We start from the raw sequence: 26,306 nt of genomic DNA on the forward strand, positions 1-26,306 counted from the left end.
TTGACATCAGGATAATGAAATTGTCAGTTGACCTGATTATAAATCATGTTTGAGCCTAAATTAGGCTGTGTATTATGTTCCTAGGAAGAATTCTTAGGGTGGAGATGTTTGTGGAAGATAAAGTGTAGAATCAAAGTACCATATTTGGTGTGATACAAGAGCTAATTACATATTCACCGCTGTGGACTCTATTAGCATCGTAATCCCTCAACTTAAAAAAAATTATATTGAGATTTCTAAAGTCTAAAAAATAATATATATATATATATATATATATATATATATATATGTGCATAATATAATTTTCTGGAGGAAAATACATGCGATATTAAAAATATGAGGGGGAAATATACTGTTTTGGAACTATTAAAGGATTGGATATGTAAAAGCATCTTCTTTGGATGACTTCCCGTTTGATATGGTTTGCCGCCGAGTGGATTGAACGAGGGCTTTGTGCTTCTCGCCCTACCTTTCCCATCTCCGCTCGATCCGAGGAATCCCCCAAGAGAGGAAGTGAAATGGCGACGCCCGCTCTCCCTCTCGACGACGACGACAACGATGTGAGCTTCCCCACCTCCTCTAGTCTTCCCTCTTATCCTCTATTTCCCCGACGCCCCCAAACCCTAAACCTAACCCTAACCCTCCGCACGATTTCTCTGCCGCAGGAATTCGACTGGGAGGCGGCCGTTCGGGAGATCGATGACGCCTGCCAACTCGCCTCCGCCTCGACCTCCACCTCGAACCCGCAAGGTTTTGCCACTCCTGTCGCGACGGCGGGAGCTCCGGCTAATTTATGGCGACGTGGCGGTGAGGGCCGGCAGTCTACTCTAGATAGATTCGTTGTGGACTTTCACGGCACAAAACGCACCAGGAATGATGATGGGAATCGTTTTGGATCCCGTGGTCGGGAGGCGAAGGAGGAGCAGAATCTTGTTGGTGGAGATGAGCAGCTTGCTGTCGATATCGACCTTGAAGCTGCCAAAACCTGGATTTATCCTGGTAGGATTGCATGGATCTTTTCTGCCAACCAATCTTGTTCTATGCGGTTGTTACTCTTTTGTCATTTCTGTGAGTCTGTTATCAGTTTAACGCCTTATGCTATCGAGTCTTAAATATTATGTTTTTAGTATAATTGAGTAAAATCACATAGACTCATGGGGATCTATCTTTTCTGCTTTTGATGCTGTCTGTAATTTTTGCAACGAGTTGGTGTATCTTGGGCCTTCTCATTTATTTGATAAGTTACTGGTATCACAAAGAGATTGGGAGTTTTAAGAGAAATAAATCTGTAGCTTTGTATCAGTGGATAATATTTTTTCTTTGTTAAGGGGTAATCTGAATGCTTGACCATAAATAATTAAAATGGATTTGATGCCTCTTACTTTGACTAGAGATAGTGCCCTGTAACTGAAAAAAATGATTAAATGACTCAGATTGACTCAGATTTACAACTTGTTGTTATTGCCGTCATAGATGCCCCTGTCTGGGGGGCAAGTTCGTACACAGATTTCCTTATTATGTTCGTTGTTCTTTTCTGCCTACTATGTTGTGTGCCTTGACAAGTCTCTTCTCCAACATAATGGTCACAAAGGTGTGTACTTCTTGTCAAAGGAACCTGTCATACTCTTCAATGTACCATAGTCATTATTAACTCAATCACGGAACTTGTTGCTAATTAATTGATTGGAATGACCTAATCTAGAAAAAGACACAAGATGCCTAAGGCCATGACTAAGTTTTGCAGGACCACAAGTGAATTTGATGGCTGTCATAAGATTTAAGATTGGGATCAGTCCTGATTGGTTGAATTGAATTTTGAGTTCAGGTTCTTAAGAATGATTCGGATTTGGCTAGGATTAGTTATAAACTGATAAATTCAAATAGAATTTGACCTGACTACTTGTGAACTACTTGAATTGCTTGGATCTGCAACAAAACCTACCAGACCAGTTATGGAAGTTGCCTGGGTTTGCCAGATTAATCGAATCATCTCGGGATACACTGATGTCTAGCTTTTCATGATGATTTCCCGAAAAAAATGAAGGGCTTCTGGATTTGGTTGATTGAATCAGATTGGATCCACAGACTTTCAACTTTATTTCATTATTTTTTTATCTACCTTCAATTTTTATACTTCCAATTTGTATTACTTGAGTGTAAGGTTCTGAATATCGTACTGTACCGGTGTACCGATTAGCTATTGGTGCGATATATACCGACCTGTACCGAGCATACCGACACATGGTATATACTAAGGTGTACTGATATACTACTCGTATCGAGTGACATGATACGATATTGCAAACCATGCTTGAGTGTCGCCATGTTATCACAATGGATTTTGATTAGGACCTGTTTTTCTCAATGGACAAGTAGAGACTGATTAAAAAGAATACATTTCATAAAGAAAAAAGATCTGGCATGATGCTTTTCTATTCAAGAAGAACATGTTCAGAATTTCATGATTGTCATTTAGTATTAGTTTATAATCAAAACCTTTAAATGAAATAATTTAAATTTTTTATTTTTGTCTTTTATATAATCAACTATGTAATAATTACTGAAAATATTTATGGTGAAGAGATTGAGCAACATTTTGAAATATTGATATGAAAGCACTATATTAGTAAAATTATGATTGTGAAAATTTATTATTATTTTTATTACATTCAATGTATAGAACTGTAGATCCAAAATCATAAACTACAATACGTTTAGTAGTTTCTTTTATTTTTTAAAAGTTATTTTTAAATTTACGCCATGATTTTGATGACCAGGAATTGTTGTTTCTTACATCAAATAAACATGAAACAGGTTTGATATTTTGGCACCAGAACCCCAAGCAATGGATTATGTACTAGAAACATATATCAATGGAAAGATTTGTGTATAAAGTGCTTGTCTGATCAGTTAAATAAATTATATCGTGGACATTTTTGTCTTAGGTAACTTCTAAAGAACTGTTCCAGAATTGAGAAGATTTTCATGTAGATTGCCTTAATTGTTCTTCCCTTCAATAATAGTTTCATAAATCAAACTATGATCCTTACCAGAAGAGCTGAGATATTTGTGGAGCAGTTATGTTTATTCTAGGAATATGTTAGCTTTTCAGAACAAAAGGCATTATATTCTTTTTTGTGGGATATGATTACAGAATACTGCTGGAAAAAAGGCAAAAATTTGGCAGAGTTTGAGCTTAACCTAGGTACAGTTTGTAACTTTGTATGTTAACCCTCTTAAAGTTGGTGGGTCAATCATCCACCTGAAAGTTTTCCTAAAAGCATTTCTACAACTAATTATGTTAAGGTGGGCCAAAAAGTTGCACCAAACTTTTTAGCAGATCAAGGAATTATAATTTTTTACATTTAAAAAATGCTAATAAGGTTGTCGAATCAATAATAATTAGGTTTTTAATTCTTTACATTTTAAAATACCAACAAGGTTTGCCAAATCATACACGGTTTGGTGGGGAACTCCACCTCTGAGTGATGAGTGCTGCCCATCTTTAAGCCTGCAAATCCTGTAGCAAGTATAAAACTAAATTCTCTTGCCGAGAGGCCCAAGATTTACTCCTGCAACTACCAAGGTAGCGTTAGGCTTTTAAAATAAATCCCTTAAGCAAGCACACAATATCTTTTTAATTTGGTAATTTACAGTCATAATGGCTCTTGAAGTATATGGGTTTCTATCTCAATCTAAGATAGCTGTATTCAAGAACAACAAGATTATCCTGTATCTTGAACTTATTTCTGTCTTACATTTATAAAAAAATATCTTTAATCACATTCATTTATTTTAGATTTATTTGATTGGTCACAAAAGGAGAAGAGGGAAATATCTAATTACAAATAGTATGTTTGCAACATTCTTTACTTCTCACCTGTGGATTTGTTGCAGTGAATGTGCCTCTTCGTGATTACCAGTTCTCTATTGCAAGGACTGCTCTATTTTCAAACACATTAGTAGCATTGCCAACAGGACTGGGTAAAACACTTATTGCTGCTGTGGTGATGTATAACTACTATAGATGGTTTCCTGAAGGTAATATCTTTGATGGTGCATCATATTAGATTAACTTTAAATGAGTTTTATTACAATCTATTTATTGTTTTTACATTTTATTATAATGCAGAGAACAAGTGCCTGTCTGGATCTTGAGATAATTTGAATAAAGATCATTTAGCAATGAATTAGTTTCATATGTTAGTGGATTCCACTTACTAATAATTGAGATACTTGTTGCAAGTTTAGATCACACAGTGCATTTCAACATACATTATATTTGTGAAAAAGAACTTGTGTTATGATTAATTAAGTGTAGCACATTGCAACTGTATATGTACAATATTGCAAGTTGTAGCGAAGTCTTGTTTCCTTTTGAACTTCATTACATGGGCTACAGTATTCAGCATCTTATTTTGAAAAATATAAATTACTTGATCTTTATTTTTACTTATGCTTAAAGGTGGCTGTTGAGTCTGTCTGTTACTTCCATTTGAATTATTGAACAATGTCAGGATGGAATTCTGTATAATTTAACCAAAGAACATAGGCTGAGGGTGTTTTGTACTTTTTGGGATCATTTTAGTTGCACGAACAAAACAATGTAAAAGTTATATTAGATAAAGTTATAAACAACGTAAAAGTGGTACTGAGGATGTAGAAAAATCTAATATATCAGGATCCTAATTGGCCCATTGGCCTAATAAGGGCCCTGCAGATTTGGCCCTAAAAGTATAAACCTTAGGTACTACACTACCAAATGGCATTCAAGTTCATCTCTATAGTTAATCATTTTCTGATTTCCAGTGTGGGAATTTGAAGCACAAATTTTGGTGCTGTTTGTTGTTGGACTATGTGGTCCACATAATTATGTTGGTTCAATATGTGCACCAGGTATTTTTTGAGGTTACATGGACATGTGTTGACATTGTGGAGCGTGTTCTGGTTGTATCAACACATTATATGTATCAATTAGTATGTAGTATGTCAACATGAAACTCATACTAATTGTTTCAGTTGGTATGTCCCTATGCCGTTGGGCTAAACTATCCAAATTCACAATGCTTCTCTGCTGTTGGCCTTTAAGATTAAAACTGTACCATGAAGTATCACAGCTACTCTTACTTGAATCTTTGAAGTCCTCATGACCATTTATTGAATTCTTAGATTCCTATTCGTTACAATGACATGAAAATTTAAATCCATGTAGTCCTTGTGACAACTTATTGAACCCTTAGATCCTTAGTCCTTACAGATGACATTGGAATCCAAGTGATGAGTAAGATTTATGAAACTATAATCAGTTTTACATTTGATCATTGGAAGTAAATTGAGATCAAACTGAATCAATTATAGGCAGAGTAATTGCCGGGTTGGATTGTCTCTTGAAGGCGTTGAAAATTAGTCAGGATCTGTGGAGGAATGTTGTCAGGTTTGGTCAAAACTTATGTAAACTTGGGTTGGAATTGGCTATAATTTGGTCAGGACCTGGTTAAAATTTGCTTGACTGTTGGAATCTATTAAATTTCCTGGAAGCAGGGTTTGCCGTACCGAGCCGTACCGGCCCGACAAGTTGTCGGTACGCGGACCGCCCTGTACCAGTCCGCACTGTAGCAGCGCTACAGTAACACTGTAGCGCACTGTAGCAGTGCTACAGTAACACTACTAGTAACTTGATGCTTTAAGTTTTGGTTTGTGTTAGTGGCCTACTCTCAAAGGTAACAAAACTAGGTGTTTGATTGGTTATGATGTAATACTAGCATGAATTGAATTTTAGTTTTGGATCTTTCATATTAAATTAATTGGATTTAATGATTAATGCAATCACAATAGTTTACAACTACTTTCACTTTAGTTACTTGGAAAAAATGGTTCTTCGGTTTAATGGCCTGGAAATTGGAACAAGTTAATTCAACTAATTTTTATGCATGTTTAAAATAAACCTTAAAGGTGTTGTCTTTCTTTATGAGAGATTATTATTACTCTCTTTGTATGATTATCTTTGATTTACATATACTTGTGAATGCTCAGGTAAAATTGTATTCACTGCCCCTTCACGACCTCTTGTTATGCAACAGATTGAAGCATGTCATAATATTGTTGGGATACCTCAGGTACTAATTTTCTTATTCCTATTCGCTGATCTTGTTCTTTAGGCATATCATTGACACATTCATAAATGAAAGTTGTGAAAAGATCGGGATCAAACTGTTTGCAGGAGTGGACAATTGATATGACAGGTCAAATGAGCCCTCCAAAACGATCGGCTTTCTGGAAATCCAAGAGAGTTTTTTTTGTCACTCCACAAGTGCTAGAAAAGGACATTCAATCTGGTGATAGCTAGTTCTTTTCTGGTTGCTGCTTGATGTTAAATATATCTTAAAGAACTATGGCATGTTTTCAGTAGTACTTTTATTATAATCTAGATTGATTTGTGGTTAAATGGTGTATCCTATTATAATGGAAAAATGGCATTTGTGAAAATTCTATCCGTGCATTGATTCTCAAGTTCCTGGTCTCACTTGATGTGCTTGGAGGCTAGCATTTACAGAGTACATATGTTATTCACCGGTTGAGAAAATCTGTTCAAGCGGTGACCAATTCAGATTGTTGTGACGAATTCAAATTGGATGAGATTGACTAGGACCTATTGGCTTGACTGAATTTAGTGATTCAACTAGAATTGATTTGAACTGCTTAAAATTTGTCACAATTTATTCTGTGAATGTCTGGAATCAGGCAGGATCCGCTACAATATGCCTAGTTCACTCGAGATTGGCAGGTGCTGGTTGGGATCATCCTCATAGAATCAAGCCGACTAATCAAATTTTGAAGACTTGTCACTTTGTTTGATCTGTTTTTAGTTGATTAATTTATTCTTCATCTCTGAGATTTCTAAAAATTTTCGGTGAAATGGTTGAACATGTCATATTCCACCTTGGGACTGCTTATATATTATACTATTCTAGAAGAAATTTATATGGGATGCTTCAAAAAGTTCTAGTTCTTTAGCATTTTATGCTGATGTTGCTACCTGATGGATTGACTATATTGTTAGTTCACATAATGGCATTCTGTTGATGTCACACCTACTTTGGTAATAATAAGAAAGTTTTTGTTTCTTCATTATTACACAATTAGTGATGTCAAGTTGAGGAATTGGGTTGGACCATTCAGGTTCTTAACTCAAACAAATAAGACACAGTGGCATATCCGAATCTAGAAGATAAATACTAGATTTATCTTCCATTATACAATAAATGATCACTGGTAATGCCATCATACTTTTAACAGCTTAACTAATGGTGCTTTGGTGTATTTTTATCATTACCTTGGCTATCCAATGTACTTTTTTAAAAGCGTTAAAAAAAGAATCATTCGTGACTACAATAACTGCTCATGCATAGCTGTTCTTAGAAATTTATGAAAATACAATATTGCTTTGGTTTACTAGATTATTGGCAATGGTAATTGATCTGAGTTCTTGCACTTCAAGCTTGCAATTAGCTGGATTAATCATTTTGACAAGGATTTGGACCCATATATGAGATACAAACCATCGTTTGATTGACGAATGGACTTAATTTTAAAATCTATGCCTAAAAAAATGGAATCGATTGCAGGATATTGAGTCATCATGATGCCCCAGTATCTGATGACTATTATTTTGATTTTGAACCTAACTGTGATGTAAATATCATATCCAATATGCGTTTGGTTTTTGAATTTAACATTTTGTAACAAGTAGATGTATTTAATGATCGATTTTGAACCCAACTAATGTGCAAACATCATTTCTGATGAGCTTTTGTGTTTTGACTTTAGCTTTTTATTATAATATGCAGATGCACTTGTTGAACTATATGCTCAAAACATTTGTACTCATATTTTTCACTCTATGTTTACTTGTGTTTTGTGATCATTGTATGGTACTTTGATTTATAAAAAATAAAACAAGTTGTAAGGCCCAGTATGTTTTCATGGATCAAAGTGTTGGATAATAACAAAATAATATATCCAATAAATTAGTGTGAGAAAAATGAGAATGTCGAGGTGAACATGCGGGGATCGTAGATAGAACAAGAAATGGTTTTAGTTGTTAATAGAAGACCTGAAGATGTAATTGACTATAATGTATATGATGCATATCGGTTTCTATTAACTGATTTCTTTCTTTTTCTTCACTAGTGGCCTTCATCTTTTCTGATCTTTTATACTTTGTGATATTTGTTAGGCATATGCTTGGTGAAGCAACTTGTTTGTTTGGTGATTGATGAAGCGCATCGGGCTTTGGGGAACTATTCCTATTCGGTCGCAGTTCGTGAGGTGTCTCTTAATACAAGTTATCAATCTAATTTATAGCAGTTAAATATTTTTTGGTTGGTTATTTGACCCATCCATGCTAGTAACTGGCCTGTTTGCTTGATATATTTATTGGAGAACCTGTTAAAATTAAGGCTTGCATGTAGGTGCTGTGGGCCCCAAATAGTTGGGACTTACGTCGTCGTGGTTGTTGTTGTTTATGTAGTTGCTGTGGACATCTTCTCTTAATGCTCAATTTGTTTATGTTCTTTTGTGCAGTTAATGACTGTTCCTGTGCAGTTAAGAATTCTCGCTTTGACAGCAACTCCTGGATGTAAGTACTGCATCTGTTAAAGAATCTCCAAGGACATATTATCATATATTCTTACTATCTGAGTACTCAGCAAAACAGCGGACGGTTCAGAATGTCATTGATAATTTGCATATCTCAACCATGGAGTATCGCAGTGAAAGTGATCATGATGTAAGCCCATATGTGCATAACAGGACACTCGAATTAATACAGGTATGCACAAGGAAAGATCTCTTATAATTGAATGGGGTCCATATGTCATTCTTTCTTTCCTGGGTGTGTGAACAAATATGGCGCACAAAATGGATATGATCTTACACTTGATTTTTTTATCCAAACACCTCACAGGCCATTTCTGTGCACAAACATGGTTGCCTGAGGTTGGTAGCTTTGTTGAATGCTTCTGCAAGCACCACACACCTACCATAGAGCTTGTATTGCATATTACTTTTACAACTAAAAAGCATTATTATTATTTTTTTTGCTTTTAGAAGTGTACTTTGGTGGTCACGACCTTGACATTTAGAAACAAAAAATTACAAGAAGATGTTCATTGAGTATTTTGTATGGAGGAAATGATTAATGAACAAGCATAATGTGGAAAAGAAGACACATTCCAGTCAGTATAAAGAAAACGCACATTCAAATTTGGGGTGGGGGAGCTGGGGGCTTTTGCCCTAATGGGTTATGAGGTAGGGAGGGGGGTGATTTCTTGAATAAAGTGAATAGTTAAATGATCTCAAGGATTAGATGAACTCCCCGATCTTTGAGAGATGCAAGTTGAATAGTTACTTGATAAGGACATTCTATTCTGATAATTTTAGTTGTATGTTTAAACTTTCTATTATTCCAAAATTTAGAAATTTTATGGTAATTGAAGAACATAAACATGATTATTAATCAAAAAGCATTGCCAAGCATTCACTGAGCTTGATTGTGTATTGCTCAATGGCCAACAATTGTTTACCGAATGTTTATTGTATGTTCTGAACTCATACTTGCACTAATATATGTGAACTTACAGGTTGCAATGAGCGAGGACGCAAGTGTGATTAATAATTTGTTGTTGGAAGGTATACATCCATATGTGGCTCGGCTTTGTACAATTGGCGTGTTGCACAACAGGGATGCTGCAAAAGTATGTTATTGACCCTTATGCAGCATTTTACAAGAGGAATACCTTATTTTTCTTGTACATTTTTTATGTTATCTTCATTGTCAATTTTGTCCTTTTGGATGTAGCTTGCTTCAATCCTGTGAAGTTTGTGTATCAGGTTTTACTAGTTTTGTTTGGTTCGGCACCTAGTTTCATGTAGAATCACTCAGAAGCTTTTGCTTGCTGATCGATTTAGCTTCCTAAGCCTTGGTAGATGCAGGTTTAAGTTAAGCCATGATACATATGTGAAATGTAAGTAGTTGACTTAATTGCTTGGACAAGAGAAGGAAGATGTGGACCTTTCCACTATTAGCTAGGATCTCTTTGCTAACATAATACTAGCATGCTGAGTGTGGGTGCAAGCACATTCGTGTCATAGAATGTGTTTGGTGTCCTGTACGGTGTGTTATCATGCACTATTTTGTAGGGATCGACGGTCAGCAAGTACTCAGGGTAGTAGTCCATGCTCTTGTGATCTACAAGATACATTAGCCTTCTTCATTGGTGCGAACATTTAACTTTTGTTTCTAGGAATCCCAGAGTTGGTGGATGTTGCTTTTAGGAATCGCTGGCACCTTATATAAAATCAATCTTTGTGTTCTCAGGGAGTTTGGTTGCAATGCTGGAATTGGAGGAACTGATAAAAGAACATCACCAGAAGTGGAGCCTGCAGCTTAGTTTAACTCAAAAGAGGAAACTTTATGACTGTTGATTCTCTGTTGTCAATTAAATTAGAAATTCCAATAAAAAGCTTGCATTATTAAATTTAACCACAAAGGTTTCTAGAACTTTGATTTTTCTATATGATTTCCTGTTCAATTTTGCTATAACTTAAGGGAGCAGGATGTGAAGGTTAGCAAAGCCTTGAAAGAAAAAATAGTAATTACACCATGTGGTAATGAACTTTTCCTGCCTCATTTTTAGATTCCAGTTTAGTTGATCAGTTCTTGGTTTACTGATTTTTTAAATTGATTTTTGAAATCTAATATGTACTTGTTTTGATTCTCAATTTTTTGTCCATGCAATATAAGATGTTTTATCATCTGAACTATGAACATGGTGGTGTTTATTCTTGTCCAATAACACTACCAATAGCAGTACCTTTGTTGTTGAGCTGAGTCAATACATTTGATTTGAACTTCTGCTATCTTAAAGCTTAATCTGTTAATGGATGACAAGTATCTTGTAAAATTGAGCTTAATCAGACACCGGTAATCATTAAGTCGATTCTGGAGAACTATAAAGTCAGATTACTGGATGGACCTAAAGCTTGAAGCAGAGTTCCAAGCTGACCTGATTCTACCTGACCTTTTTAATTAATCGAGATAAGCAGGTTGTGTGGTCAACCAGAGAATAAATATGTTAATTAAGTGTTTAATTTTTGGACACATTTATTAAAAGTTTAAAACAGGCCATCTTTTGGTTGACACTTAACTTGTTCTGTGTCAAGGTCAATGTTACCTAAATGTGGCTGGTTTGACCATTTGACACACTGCAATCATGCAATTTCCTCCTGCTTATCTCTAATACTTTGTTCAAACCTTGGAGGATATGATACTACTTTGTTTGTTTTTTCTCCTGGGCAGAATTCTGTTGTGTACTGCATGTTATTCACTTGATGCATGAAGCCATGAATAATTACCAAGTGTACTAAATATTAATTGTTTTATGTATTTAATATACTTCTGGTGCTTAAAGGTGAGATTTAGTGGTCGTACACATTTATTTGTGTTTCCATGTTATTCTATCATTTACATGTTCAGTTATCTGTTGATTATTCTTCCCTTGGTGATTGTCAAAGACATCTGTATATGTCCGCCTTGTCTTTTGCTTTCATTTACATATTATTGCTTCTTGCCAGTGGAGCCCCTGTGAGTTACTTAATTCAAGGGATAAATTCCGTCAAGCACCTCCATCAAGTCTTCCACATGTAAAATATGGAGAAGTAGAGGGATGTTTTGGTGTTCTAATTACCCTTTATCACATAAGGAAGTTGCTTTCGAGCCATGGTGTGAGGCCAGCATATGATATGCTTCAAGAAAAACTGAGGCAAGGGTATGTTCATGCGGTTCTTTTGCCATTATATACCCTGGTTACGTAGATGTGATTTAATTTTTATTTTTGAGCACACACACATGCACACACACCATGTTTTTCAATTAGTGATTTGATCGAAATGAGCTCTTTTGCCATTTAATATGTCATTTCATCAGATTTCCTTTGTCTATATTTTGATGCATTATATTAAAAGAGCATTATAGTCTCAATCTGACTTCATCATCACTTATAGCTTCCCATGTTCTATTCTAAATGTGTCATGTTATTTTGTTTGGTGCTTCTGCTAGAGCACCTTTTGATCTTGTTTTTCCTAATTTGGCATTTGTAAGTCATTCTGACTAATTTTTCTCTATTTTCTAGTTCCATCCTCAAAATTTGGTCTCTGTTGGACATATCTGAAACACCTTAAGCTCAAAGTTATCTCCAACATTATGGATGCAATAATTTTCATTCTCCTTTTCCAGCAAAACTGGTAATTCATTTAAAAAAGTTTGAGGGTTTAAGGTTGTCGTCCAGTGATGACAAAGACCTATTGGAATATTGGCACGGTGGAGAAATATATTTGTGTTAGTATGTATGTTGTTCTTGTCAGTGCATGTTCAAGGTGCATTTTTGCATGCCATATAGTGGCAGTGCAGAATAAGCACACCTATTTATGTTTAATGTGGGTTTTGGCACTTAACCTGGGATGTGTTGGCACTGGCAATGTATGACAAGTTACCTTATGTGATCACACCATTCCGCCAATGGGCATCGCCTTTAGTTACCCTACACACCAAGCATTTAAACTTCATTTAGTATGCAGGATGCCAAGTTGTCAACAATTTTTTTTGTGGTGTGCAAACATGAAAGCAATATCATTGGAGGTTAGGTCCGAGAAAAGCTTTGCTTTTAATGGCTCTTATGTGCATGCTTGTACCAAAATATCTAAGACAATGAAACTTGTATGATATATATTCTAATCTATATCAGATACATATCTTACACTGATACTCTTCAAGTACATATATGCCAGTTCTTTTTAATGATCCCTTTCTTCAAAGTTCAAATAATTACCTTTATTGAATTTTTAGATTTATAGTTGATATTTATGGGTAGTTTTAGAGGAACCAGTTTCTTGTAAAAGCTGGATTAATCTGGCTCTTGTGCCCAAATTGACAAACAATTTTGGCTACTTATCTATCCATTGGAATCATTTTTCTTACTAAGATACTTATTGTCTTTATTTGTTTATTTAAGTTGGATAAACTGCATACTTATGTATGGCTTTTAATTGATTTATAGGGTCTTAAAAATTCCTATCAATTGTAAAACAAGAGTCAATCTGCATGACACGAAAAAACAAGAAAGAAAATAACAATTTTAAGAACTGGGATGAGAAGACATGTATCCCCCTATGTGCATTTATTTTCATATATACCATAAATTTAGCTAGTTGTATAATGGTCGAATGTGTGACTGTAAATGGATCTTACACCTAGTCTATGTCTGCATGGGCCACCATATGTTACATGGGCCACCTAATCAAATGTCTACTGTTCTTGGTTTAAAGACCTTGTTCCGTCTAGTTTCAAGTTGGATATAATATCATGAAATGTCTTGCTGATTACTGCAGCATTTGAGATCAAAAGCACATCCCGTAACTAGAACTTTATCATATTAGGGTTTCTTCTTCTATAATGAAATTTATGAGTAAAGTTGATAGCCGCCCAAAAGTTTCCTGAATATCTTCTTCGGAGCTATTCTATCTATTATGTTACAAGCTTGAAACCCGTGTCTTTTTTCTCATCTCCTAAGTCTCTTTGATCTGATTTGGTGGTTGGATCTCGAACCTGTTATATATCAATATACACTTCCATTGGCAGGTCATTTGCGAGAATGATGTCCAAGAATGAAACCGTCTTGAAAGCAAAACTTTTAATGCAGCGGAGCTTGTCACATGGTGCTCCAAATCCGAAGTTAGTAAAAATGACAGAAATTCTAATGGATCATTTCAGTATGTACCTTGGTGATCTATTTTTTCTATAATGTTTTGTGCAATCCTTTTTTTTCTTCACAATGCTTCTTGGCTTTTATCTGTTTTATCATCCTCATGATTGATGCCAATATATATTGTGGTTATGAATAAGGTTTGTTCATTTGCTCATCGGTGTAGGATAGCATTTATCCTGTCTACTTGTACATGATGTCCATTTTCTATGGAGCATATGATAATAACATCAGAAAATTTGTTATGATTCTTTCTCAAGCAACCTTTTCGTCTTGTTGCTTGTTTACGAGTTGAAGTCACTAAGACTTATATTCCTCCTCTCAATTTTAATTCATTTTGTCAATGATTTAAGGATTTTCATTTTGGTTGTTTTGGCTGATAATTCTCTTCCTGACTAGGAATAGAGCACCATGCCTAGTTTTTAAGATTGAACTTATTACAAGTCATTCTGGTTCACTTATTAAAAAAGTCAAAGCTATACATTATTAAGATTATTACTCATGATGTATCTAATAGAGGATGCCAACTTACGTCGCAGTCACTCTTGATTGGCAAATGCAATCACGGAGTTCACGAGGGAGACTGTTTGATACAAGAGTTTGATACCCCAAAGTAGTCCCGTATCACATGTTGGCTATCATGAGATAATTTCGGCAACTCACATCCGGACAGCATCCTTTAAATAATTCTTTCAAGTGCTAGGCCCATATGGTTTAGGGCCTAGGTCATGACAATGAAGGGAATTCTGAAAATCTTACGTATACCTTTTTGCTCGTCTTATTTTGTGGTATTGGCTGTGTTGTTTCCAGCTCAGGGTTTTGCTATATTGTGATAGCTCGTTTCATACCTCTTACAGGCCTTTTTTTTCAGGATGCTGCCAAATTTTAAAACCTTTTAAAATTGATGGACAATTCTTGCATTAACCTACTTTATATAATTGGTGCCTTTTTAATATTTCGTCAATCAAGGTCCTGTCCTAATTTCTGTCTTTTGAGTAGTTGAACTCTCTTTTCTGCAATGATACTATAGGTCATTTGGACTTGTATTAAGAATTTAAGATATCATGCTTTTCTAACATAAGTGACTGGCAAGTTTTGAAGCTGTCTTAGTCAAACCTTGCTGGTGGTACCTATCAAAAGGTCACACCATACAACTTTTTTCCAATTAATTGATGAGTCAGTTAAGATTTTTTTTGCTTCATGTTGGACATCTTAGTTTTCTCATGAAATCTCATTTTGGGCAATTTTTATCATTATATTCTATCTGAATGCAGAAAGAAAAGATTTCAAGGAGTCGAGAGTGATCATCTTCTCCAATTTTAGGGGGAGCGTCAGGTAAACAAAATTGTCCTTTTACTTGGTGGTTCTTGTTGATTGCATACTACGATAAATTGATTTCCTTATGTTCCTTAAGGTCAATAAAAAATAATTATTGCCTCTAAAATTACATGTGGTGCTTTGTAACAACTGTCGTATGTTAAGTCCATCAAAATGTTTCATATTTAGATCCAAAAGGGTTTTACGGAACTTTTGAGGATATGCATCTTGTGTTATCTGCTACTGCTTGCAGAACCATATGTTGGAAGAATTGGAATGTGAGATTCGGATAGCAACTTAAGAGTTGCTTTAAATTTTATGATTGACATTGCAGAAAGAGGTTGACCTTGTCGCAAGCCTTGATTTAACTGTTAGAAATGTGGCTGAGCTGGTTTTTCTAGTAAAATGACAACATATGATTTGAAATTTACCTGAGTGGTTGTCCCAATCTTTCACTTGATAATGCAAATGCAGTCTGCCAAACTATGCTTCTTGTTGTGGTATGAATCTTAAATTATTAATGGTGCTCTTGTCGATAAATATTTGGAGTGCTGTAACTATGTTATTAACTGAAACTACTAAATTGCCACAGGTAGGTTTAAGAATCTTTACTTTGTAGCAACCCCCTTAATCATCCACAGGTATGATTAAAAAATTGCAAGCAGTCGTTAGTAGTTGACATCATCTTGCCAACCATATAAAGGCTTATTCATGTGTACTATGAAGTCTCATCTACAGTCTGCTCCAATTTTATATCTCAGTTGTTAGATTTGTTGATGCTAATATTTAGTTTGATTATAACACTCTTGTCGCCTCTACATGGGAAATTGTCTTAAAACTGTCTTGGGATCAAGGTATGCAATACCGTACCGTACCGGTGTTTTGAGGTTGGTTCGGTACGGTATGGTACCATATATCGAGCGGTACACCAGGGCGTACTGAGCGGTTTTAAATATTTCTTTCTCTTACTGTAGCACTGTAGCATGTTCCATCCGGTAGCGGGCGGTCTGCGTACCGGTATGTCGTCGAACCGATACGTACTGCCCGTATCGAGCGGTACCATTCGAAATTGCATACCATGCTTGGGATGACCAGGGCGTACTGAGCGGTTTTAAATATTTCTTCCTCTTACTGTAGCACTGTAGTACGTTCCGTCCGGTAGCGGACAGTCTGCGTACCGGTATGCCGTCGAACCGGTACGTATTGCCCGTATCGAGCGGTACCATTCGAAATTGCATACCATGCTTGGGATGATTATAAGGAATCTTTGTAATAAATTCCTGGATGTGTAACAAAAATTTAATTGCTCATGTACATTTCTCTGTATATTTTCTTTTCTATTAGTAAATACTATGAGATCATATTTGGTTGTGATGGTATTCCAGAGATATAATGGACACATTATCTAGCATTGGTGACCTTGTTAAAGCCACCGAGTTTGTCGGGCAAAACTCAGGTTTGTTGGTCTTCTCAGATTGATTTAATTATCTGCTTTGGTGTGCATGTGCAGGAAAGAAGTCATTTGTACAGTTAATAATCCAACAATCCTATCTAGTAGGGGACAATAATTATTTTATCAAATAAAACTTGGGTGCTTTTTTTATATAATACTTTTTCTGAGTGATTAAAGGAAAAAAAAGAAAGTAGCAGTATTCCAAATTTTGATCCAATGGGAAGAAAACTTTTTCTGTCTCAGAATTTGATGATTGGTATCTTTAATTCTTCATCACCAGTTGATTTTGTTGTTTATCATTTGTGTTATCTTGATGATGAATGGATTCTTTATTTTTATTGATGATCATGTTCTGCATATTGGATAATTACCTCGTCTTTCGTTTTCTCTACTGTAATAATCTATTGTCAGAAACATATTTGGAAAACCCTACAATGAACACTTACCGTTAGAATTCTAGCTGGTATATATATTTGACTTAATTAGTGTAAATATGATTGAATTTACTGATGAGTCACAAACTTGATAGATTTAGAATCTTGGTAGAAATCAGTGAAGATGGTAAAGACATTAGTCTTGATTAGGTCCCAGAACTCTTCATGGGTCTCATGCCTTAATTTTGTCAAGGGAGAACTTGACTCCTATAGATGAAGGGATTGGAAGATTGGGGAAGAGCCTGGGTGAGTTGGGCCATCATGGATTGGGCTCAGATTGTTGCTGTGGTCTCTATAGAAGTTTGTAAAGTGAAATTAATTGAATGGAGTTATTTGTTTCAGATACATTGATAATAAAATAGGGAGATGAGGTTTCTTCTTGCTTTTAACACTAGCATGAAGGAATTTGGTTTGTGACCCCCTTCTTATAAACAGAAATTCTGGAACTTTGCCACTGGAAAATTTCCTCTTTAACTGATAGGGATTCTATGATTCATATCGTTCATTGAATTGATTATATATTTTCTCTTAGTTTCACTAAGCTCGTGTGGTGACCTGGCTTTTAGATGGGTTATCTGGGTCTAGGATGAAGATACCAATAAGAGAGATTTTTTATAATATACCATAAATATGTGTTTATATGCAAAAGACCCCACGAAATGGTTAATGGATACCAACATCTCAATTGATACTCCCGATTTTGCATGCTGATCATGTCCTTTGGTAGGTTTGACACCCTGTAAAGCAATACATTCAAATGGCTAAACCATGGGGAAATCAATTGATATATTATATGATATAGTTCAACAATATGTAGTTGCTTGTGAACCTTTGGTAACTGAAAAAGGTAAATGAGTTGTACACCAAATGTTATCTGAGTGGTATGGTTTACCTTCAGTGTTTGGTCGGACCAATAAATATTGGTTGGTACATTCTGGCTTGATTGGTATTTAGATCCTTGCTTTGCAAACTGAAAATCATGTACTTCTATCAGAAATCCAGGTAGGCACTTGTATATCCCATTTAATTACATCTTTAGAGAAAGAAATTTTGAGCAATTAATGTCAGGTTGCTTAGTTAATAATTGTGTTACTGTTTTCAAGATATAGAAAACCAATGTTATTTTTTGAGGTTTTAGTTAGTTCCTCCTCTAATTTCTGATGGAAACATTTTCCTAAATAAGTCGTTCATCAACCAAGCTGCTTTACCTGTTAACCATTTTGTAGTAATGTGTTTTCTCTCTAAAGTTGATTAACAATTTTATATTTGTAGCTAGTAAACATGGCTCATTTTTCCAGGTAAAACACTGAAGGGACAGTCTCAAAAAGTGCAACAAGCTGTTCTACAGGCAGGTATCAAACGTGCCCATGACAATATTAAAGTATGGAAATAGCTACTTAATATTTTTTTTGTATACAATTCCCCAGAAATTCCGAACTGGCGGTTACAATGTGATTGTGGCAACATCAATAGGTGAAGAAGGTTTAAATATTACGGAAGTTGATCTTGTTATTTGCTTTGATGCAAATGTTTCACCTCTGAGAATGATCCAGCGCATGGGAAGGACTGGAAGGAAGCATGATGGGAGAGTAGATATCCTTTTCTTGTGATTTTATTACTTACAGTTATTGGTTGCTAACTAGGACAAATATCTTTAAGTTTCTTCTTGTAATTAACTTGAGCTTACATAATTTTGCTTCAGCATTTGTACTCAGTTTTAAATGACCTTGACTTTGATTACTAGTTCTAGCTTGTGAAGGATCTGAGCTCAAGGGATACTTAAAGAAACAAGCAACCAGCAAGACTGTAAGGAAGCACATGCATAATGGTGGAATCAATAGCTTTAACTTTCATGATAGCCCTAGAATGGTGCGGCATCACATTGGTGACGTTATATAATTGCCTTAAATGGTTGTTTTCATGTATGTCTGACCCAGGGCATTCATATGATCTATAGGTTCCACATATTTGTAAGCCGGAAGTGCAGTTTGTTGAACTGTCAATAGAACAATTTATCCCTCGTGGAAAGAAAATAAAAGAGGAATCAGGACATCAATCCCCGTTTCTGAATAAAATTTCAAAAGAAGAGCATGATCTAATTTCTAGGTATTTTGATCCATCCAAAACGGATACATGGAGACCATCTCTTATTGCCTTCCCCGGCTTCCAAACTTTCCCTTCTGCAGTACATATAGTAAGACACTCATTCAAGACAACAATGATGTTAATTGATGCTATGCAACGTCTTGAAGGACTATCATTTTCCAGAGCCAAGAAGGATCTGATGGTTGAGGTATGACCATATACTACACACTGAAAGTTGAATACTTATGTGAAATTGAGTCTGTCTTTGATATTACGTTCAGGTTGCCGCCTCAAGTCAATCCATTGCTGGTATGATCACTTCACAGAATAATACTATGCAAGGTATCGGTTGTGATTAAAGTATTAATTTTAGCATTTTATGACTATAACCGAAAAGATTTTTCCTAAGAATTTTCAAATATATCAAATGATCTCCAGTGTGGACTATATTTAAGCTTTAGACATGGATAATACTTAGCAAAGTTATAATTCCATTTACGGTCGCATCTTATATCTAAGCGGGAGACTTATTGCTCTATGGATGTAGGTATAATTATCCTCTGGTTACAGGAGCTGGTCTCACTCTGGTTAGACAGAGTGGGAAGATTTCAACAATACTTGTTACTCGAGTCAGTTAGGCTATGTCCAGAAGTAGCCTAGCTATTTTAGAGATCAAGGCTTAGATGGACAATAGCTGAAAAAACGTTCTGCCATCTTCATCTATCTGATTGTCTTCAAATCAAAATTAATTGTTAACTACAATCTTGACATTTTAAGAACTTTATAATCTTTACCTTTGGTGTACTTCCTCTTGATTTTTGTTCATGCACTAGGGTGAAAACATGAGACATTATGAAATATCGGTGAATATTTGGTAGGAGCTGGATATTTAGTCAGAATTTTGTTGCCTCTTTAATTTCTCAAAGGTTAATTATGTTATTGTAAGAGGATTTAGAAAGCTGCAGAAAGGTAGCATATTGGCTAAGCTTGAGGAGAAGTTTCCTTGGATGAATTTTGTTTGTGAGAACCCTCAATTTGGAAACTTTTGGCAATTAAAGCAACATTAGGAATTGTCTTTACACTGATAAAAATATTGAAGGGTTGAAAAATGATAGTTACTGTATGTTAACTGAATATTTTGTTTATATATTGTAAGGATGAGTTGATTTACTAATTTATGACATGATAAGGTTATGCCTCTTTCTCATGGAGTCTAGGTGAATCAAAATATGCATCCTGAATAAGTTTAATGATGTGACTGGTGTACGGAGCATTTGCATGGACTGTGTAGGTGAACGTATTGTGGTCTTTGCATATATCAATTGCAAGACCTTACTGGGGCAACAAAACCTGCATTTGCTTATTGATTCAGCTCCTCTAGAAGAACTCATTTTCAAAAAAGAAAAAAATAGTCTCTCTGTAAAATTTATTGTGAAATATATTTTCCTCATTTCTGATATCTAGTATGAACAAGTATGGAAACTGATTGAGTAAATTGATTGTATAAAATGCAAAATAATACTTGCTTGGTTTATATTTACACTGGTAGCTGTCCTTCCATATTGTCAAGGAGGCTCCCATTAAAACTTGAAAAACTCAAATTTTTACATTTTCTGACAGATTTATGATTATTTGCATCTTTCGTTTCTAACTTCTTTATTGAATGTCTCTTTTATTTCTTTTAAGGTGTTTTGAAATGTATTGGGTTTGGCATGTCTATATGGATTTGTAGGTTATGCACAATCTTTTGTATCTATGAAACTAACTTAGGTCATGTTACTGCATCCTATCTACTAAACATGAAATTATGGCAAATGGATTGTTGTGGCATTAAATTGATCCTGCTGATGTCTAACAATGTAGTAGTGTTCCTTCTGTTTCTGAAATTTCTTCTGTTTTTCTGGGTTTTTTGAAGTTTTTATACTCAATAAACTGTTAGCTTGAACACAGGGTTTGATTGTAAAATTTCTTGTAGCGCTTTTTAGTTTCTGAGTCTTGAAGAGCTATCTCAAGCTTAGACAATCGACAGTATGAGTTGTAAGCATATTTTCATAAGGTTTGTTGGGTAACAGATATGTTCATTTGCAGATACCACTAAAGATTGTACTGATGTTCAAAATGATGCTCCAGAAAATTTGTTACAAGGGAGAACTTCTGATGTTGAAGAACCAGCTGGTGGAACTTCTAGAAGTAAAGACGGGTCTGGTGCCACCATCTGTACGCCCCCCACTCATAGATTTCTTTTTGGAGGAGATTTTGTCAAAGTAAATGCTTTAGGTGGTGTTTCCATCCCAAATGTACCTGTCCTTCCACTTGAGGGCTCTGTAATTTATGAAATTATCAGGAGGAACAAGAAAGAGTTTCCAAGTCAAGAAAAGAATGAGATCACGTCAAAAGTGTCGTCACCGGTGCATGATGGTTTGCCTTTTGAAAATGCTTTAGAACTGCCATTAAATGCAGGAACTCATTCACCTAACATTGATGTGCAACAAGAGCATGGGAGGATAAATGCTATCTCACAGACACCGGTTCCTAAGCAAAATGCTGAACTTACAGAAGTCAAGATTGCTGAGACACCAGGTGACCAGGAAAAAGATATAACTTCTACATTGGTGGGTGAATCTAGCAAAATTTTTAGTTGTGTGGAGCTAAGTCCCAGACTCACTCTTTTTATTGAGAAAGGCATTGTTCCTGAGTCACCTATTTCTACTTGTAAAGTAGATAAGGTTCATGCTGGTCTGACATCAGATGAGTCTGCTAGCATGCTTCAGAACAAATTTCTGGTTGACAGGGCACCATCTTCAACAGTAATGTTAGACAATGTATTAAAGAATGAACTACCTGCACTATCTTCTAATTCTCCTAATGTCAGCAAGCTTTTAGGCAAAATGGACTTATACAACACCGAGGGAAATGTGATTGACATGGACATAAAAGAATCAGCTTCTCCTTTAGTTGCAGAAATGCAAACTCCTTTGATTAATCCAGTGACTAGCACCGATGAGTGGCAAATGAGTTCTGGAGGTGCATCAAAAACAATTATGCAAGCCCCAAAGTATAGAAGGTTATGCAAATATGGAGAGAAAGTCAAAAGGCAATCTTGTCGGACTTTGACAGACAAGTACGATTGCTGTGTGTCAAAAAGTACTGGACCTACTGTGTTGAGCAAACCAAAGGAAATTGACTGTCACCAAGGTAAGATCACCTTACATCAGAAACATTTTTTAATCTTGTGCTTTTATCCTTAAGTTTTCTATATATATATATATGTATGTATGTATATATAATTCTTCTGATGTCAGTTCCATCATGCATATTTTGCCTCTTTCAGTTGTTGGAATCAAGTACAAATATAACATATATGTACTAGTTGTGAATCAATATTTGAGCCACATTGACATTATTTGGTTGTAATTTTATGTAGGTAGAAAGCAGAAGGCAAATAAATATTTTGACAACTTCATTGAAGAGGAAGCCGAGTAAGATTGGTTTTTTCTTGTTTACCTATTGCATGTCTTCGATTTCCAACAGGCTTACATCTACAATACTAGATTACTAGTACTACTTTATTGCATCAAGTTCTTATTGTCACATGATATAAGTGAGAATATGAAAACAAGAATTTTTTGTCGCTTATTGGCTTCAGGGTTTCTGAGGATGCAGAAGTTTCCGTGGATGAGGAAGATGATGAACATGATGACAAATACGAGGACAGTTTCATAGACGATAGAACAAATCCTACTGAAGCAAGTAGTCAGACAGAAATTAATGGAGGTGACATGTTGGCCTTCTATAGGTAACCATAGTAGTTCTTTGTTTCCTATTAGTTAGGTGGTTCCAGATAATTTCTCTTGAAATCATGTTTTTTCAAGAGCTAATCAGTGAGAAAAATAACCATGATCTTATGTTTTGCTAAATTAATAATTTTATCTAGCTGAACGTGTAAGATTTAGTTACTTGGCTTATTTTGAAAGCTAAATAGTAAAGTTCCATTGAAGAGAGTGTTCTCTTGATTTATGTAGAATTGATTACGTCAGAAAAAGACTATCACATCTTCTAATTGACATGTAACATTTTACTACGGTTTTATCTGATTTGTTGTTATCATATCTGATTATATGCTGCTTTCCTCACTCAATTTACTATTTGCACAAGTTCCTCTTTTGGTAAGTTGAGACATCAATTTGTGGCCTCTGGAGGTTCCTGTGCTCCATGAGTCAACCTTATAGCAGTAGATTGGAGCTTACTTTAACCCTTGATAGGTTGAACTTGGATAGGTTACTCAAAAGCCTAGATAAATTGCTTGAACTGATGGTGGTAAAGTCTGACTAAATAGGTTGGAACCTAGATTTGAATTTGAGAAACACATTTAAGGCATGCTTGTTGTCCACTAAAAGAAAATCAAAGCCAACGAGAATAATTGAACACATTGTCCAAAATTCATTTCTTTATTATCTGTTGTATGACCAATGGTGGTAAATGGTAACTATCAAGCCTTTAAATGAGCTTATTCCCTACATATGGATGTCTATGGCTGTCTTTCCTTTAAATGGTTACTGTCTTGATATATATCAAGTATTTATCGAGGGTAGAATGATTAATCTCCAGATTAGTCTTTTATTTATCTAAAATTATCAAAAATAATATGCCCATGAAACTTGTGATATCGATGTTTAAGGTTTTGACCCCAGGGAGGCTCTCGATGGGCCTTTTATTTTTTTCTTTTGTGAAAATAGCATGACTAATAACTAGATTTCCTTTGAGCCTCTTGCAATAATTTGTTTGCTCAATCTGAATGATACTTGGTCTTTTGTATCAGTTTAGATGTATTTTCAATTGTTTTAAGGTTTTATCTTCGGTGGCTCAATTCTTAGATATATGCTTTTATATCTCTTCTTTGCAGGCGCTCTCTTCTCACCCAGTCACCTATGGAAACTCTGCCAAAATGTTTGGTCGACTCCGTTTCTTCTAGAGCTACTGGAAGTGGAAGCTGTTCATCAGTGAAAGTTCATAGTTCCCTTCAGACTCCTCAAAATGGCCTACAATCTTCAAACCATTCTAGTGGTAGATATTCTATATCCTGCCAAGCGGACTCTAAGCAGGGCTATCTGACAACAATGTGCGGTCAAGAAAGTAGCATCCAAAGAGAATCATCGAGTAAATTGGAAAGCAGAAAAAGAAAGTTAAGCTTTCATAATGCTTGCTCCGTACCAGCTAGAAACTTCCAGCTCGAGAGCACTGTGCATTCAGAACCCTTGGGCAAGGAATTTTCACACTATCAACCTGGGAGTACCGGAATTGGCAATGACGTGTTCTGCGATGATGAGTTCTATCAGAGTATTGATCTTGATGCAGTTGAAGCACAAGCTACTGAGCTCTTAAGGTACAAGACCAGATTACATGTGGATAAACCACCAGCAACAGTCCTTAATATTCCTGCAGAAATCAATGAAGTCAATCATCCTTCATTTGACTTGGGATTGTAATTCTCGGGAGTGATTGATGCTTGTTTCTCCATTTGATGGGTACTGAATCTTGCGGTGATTGGTCTGGTACAAGCTTTCAGCACCCACTTTTGGCAGTCTCCACAGTTCTCGGAACACGCTAAGAAGGTTCATGAGACCGGCCAGGATTAAAAATGCCTACTGCTCAAGGGCATTGAGGGCAGCAGCCTGAACAGCTTTGATAACTGAACATTTTATCTATAGATCATATCAAGCTTTCGATAAACGGAAATGTTTTTGGCACGGTACCAACATGTACAGGAAAACTGGTTTGCAAATGAGCTGGCTACACATGGAAGCAAAAGCAGATGACTGATGGATTGGGTCTTCGGGATATATTATTATTGAGCATGTGTCCAGTGTATTGTAGTCTGGCAAAAGCAGGCAAAGGAGAATTATTTGCATGTAGAACTTGTAAATTATCGACTTTGTTACGGCGAAGAAGAATATAAATCACAGGTTAAATTACCGATTCTGTATGTGATGGTGCTCTTTCTGTATGATAGCGAGTTTGTCAGTAATTGAGCTTATCCAACTCTTCTTTCTCTTATCGTAGTCCCCATGCATTGAGATTAGTGTGCAAACCCTGATGAATACCATCAAAAAGTCCAACAAGCAGAGCTGGAGATATTATCTATCATATCTTTGCTTTCGACATTTGGTAAGTAGGTTTAATGCAATACTTATTCCTACCTAAATTAATACTTACTTGCCAACAATTATTGATACTCCCATTTTTGATGGCAGGAAGTCTGGCAGAGCAACAATTCCATTCCCACGAGGTCTAAGCCAAAGCCCGGTCACTATTGCTTCCACCAGAAGTCATGGAAGGAACCTTCTGAGATCATAGGATATGGTAGTTGTCGGTGGATAATACCTTTCAAGCTAAGAGAGATGGGGACCATTACTTTGGAAGTAGGTTATGTATTCTATTCTATGTGTAGCCTAAGAAGATAATACCCAGAAAAAGAGAAGAAGAAGACAAGGAAAAGATTTCTAGAACTCACACGTCTACACCAGTTGGAACAGTTCCGTAACTTATCAGCAGTCAAAACTTCAGATTTCCTTGACAGCCTGAGCTGCCTCCATGGACTTTTCCATCAACCACCTACTTTTGAAGTGAGTAGTTAGTTATATGATCGGTTTTTCGATAAGTCTTGATAGGGGATGCAATGCAAAGAATGGTTCTCAGAGACGACCAAAAAAAAAAACCTGATCCTTTTATTTTATTACCATTGTGTATGATAAGATCGACGACCAAAAAAATAAAAATGATCCTTTTATTTTATTACCAGTGTGTATGATAAGATCTCTCCGATAATCAAATCAAACATATTTGTTATGTGCAAAAAAAAAAAAAAAAATCATTATGCCATCGGTTATAGAATATTATTAAATGATTTAATGAGAATATTTTGCTCGAATGTTTTGGTGATGTGACAAGTGACCAACTATCATGTCTACCATATATCATGTCCGGAGCACACCAACTCAATTGTAGGTGCAGCTTGACAACGCCAGTCCTCTTTCTCTCTCTAGAAGCCCGTCAACCTCAAAGCTTTATTGCAGTTAAAAACATGGGACGGTGCCATGGTTGGGTAGGTAGCCGTTTCCCATCTCGGTTTGTTTGCTTGCTTGCAGACGCACAGCTCCACCACCTCGTGGAGAAGAATGGAACGGTGGTGGCGGAGAG

The 26,306-nt window shown here is 35.8% G+C and overlaps 1 protein-coding gene across 4 annotated transcripts; it reads left to right on the forward strand.

The window, feature by feature from the left end:
- Positions 1-400: 400 nt before the first annotated feature.
- Positions 401-25,885, forward strand: LOC103976550 (DEAD-box ATP-dependent RNA helicase FANCM). 4 transcript variants are annotated; one of them, XR_010486036.1, is made up of 24 exons: positions 402-560; positions 666-999; positions 3,898-4,041; positions 6,034-6,116; positions 6,221-6,335; positions 8,237-8,328; positions 8,584-8,638; positions 8,709-8,830; positions 9,642-9,755; positions 11,635-11,828; positions 13,697-13,827; positions 15,095-15,155; positions 16,523-16,593; positions 18,323-18,372; positions 18,452-18,617; positions 18,766-18,893; positions 18,982-19,317; positions 19,391-19,451; positions 21,198-22,304; positions 22,534-22,588; positions 22,756-22,905; positions 24,013-25,072; positions 25,170-25,274; positions 25,361-25,885. XR_010486036.1 is itself a non-coding variant. In XM_018822510.2 (22 exons), exons 1-22 carry the CDS (start codon positions 402-404, stop codon positions 24,593-24,595), a joined length of 4,269 nt encoding a protein of 1,422 aa, XP_018678055.2. In that variant the 5' UTR covers position 401; the 3' UTR covers positions 24,596-25,092. The 4 variants fall into 4 exon arrangements, 3 of the variants coding, with proteins under 3 accessions (XP_018678055.2, XP_009390065.2, XP_009390067.2); XM_018822510.2 differs by lacking the exons at positions 25,170-25,274; positions 25,361-25,885 and having other exon boundaries at positions 401-560; positions 21,240-22,304; positions 24,013-25,092; XM_009391790.3 differs by lacking the exons at positions 25,170-25,274; positions 25,361-25,885 and having other exon boundaries at positions 24,013-25,092.
- The last annotated feature ends 421 nt before the right edge of the window (positions 25,886-26,306 follow it).

The sequence above is a fragment of the Musa acuminata genome, chromosome BXJ1-2 (genome assembly GCF_036884655.1).
Source record: "Musa acuminata AAA Group cultivar baxijiao chromosome BXJ1-2, Cavendish_Baxijiao_AAA, whole genome shotgun sequence".
In the NCBI taxonomy this organism is placed as follows: domain Eukaryota; kingdom Viridiplantae; phylum Streptophyta; class Magnoliopsida; order Zingiberales; family Musaceae; genus Musa; species Musa acuminata.

Bases quoted from the DNA above. Each gene is read 5' to 3' on its own strand.
- LOC103976550 (XM_009391790.3), top strand. From the start codon at position 402: ATGACTTCCCGTTTGATATGGTTTGCCGCCGAGTGGATTGAACGAGGG. The intron at 9,756-11,634 runs GTATGTTATTGA...GCTTCTTGCCAG, and splicing joins ACAACAGGGATGCTGCAAAA to TGGAGCCCCTGTGAGTTACT. The intron at 19,452-21,197 runs GTATCGGTTGTG...GTTCATTTGCAG, and splicing joins ACAGAATAATACTATGCAAG to ATACCACTAAAGATTGTACT.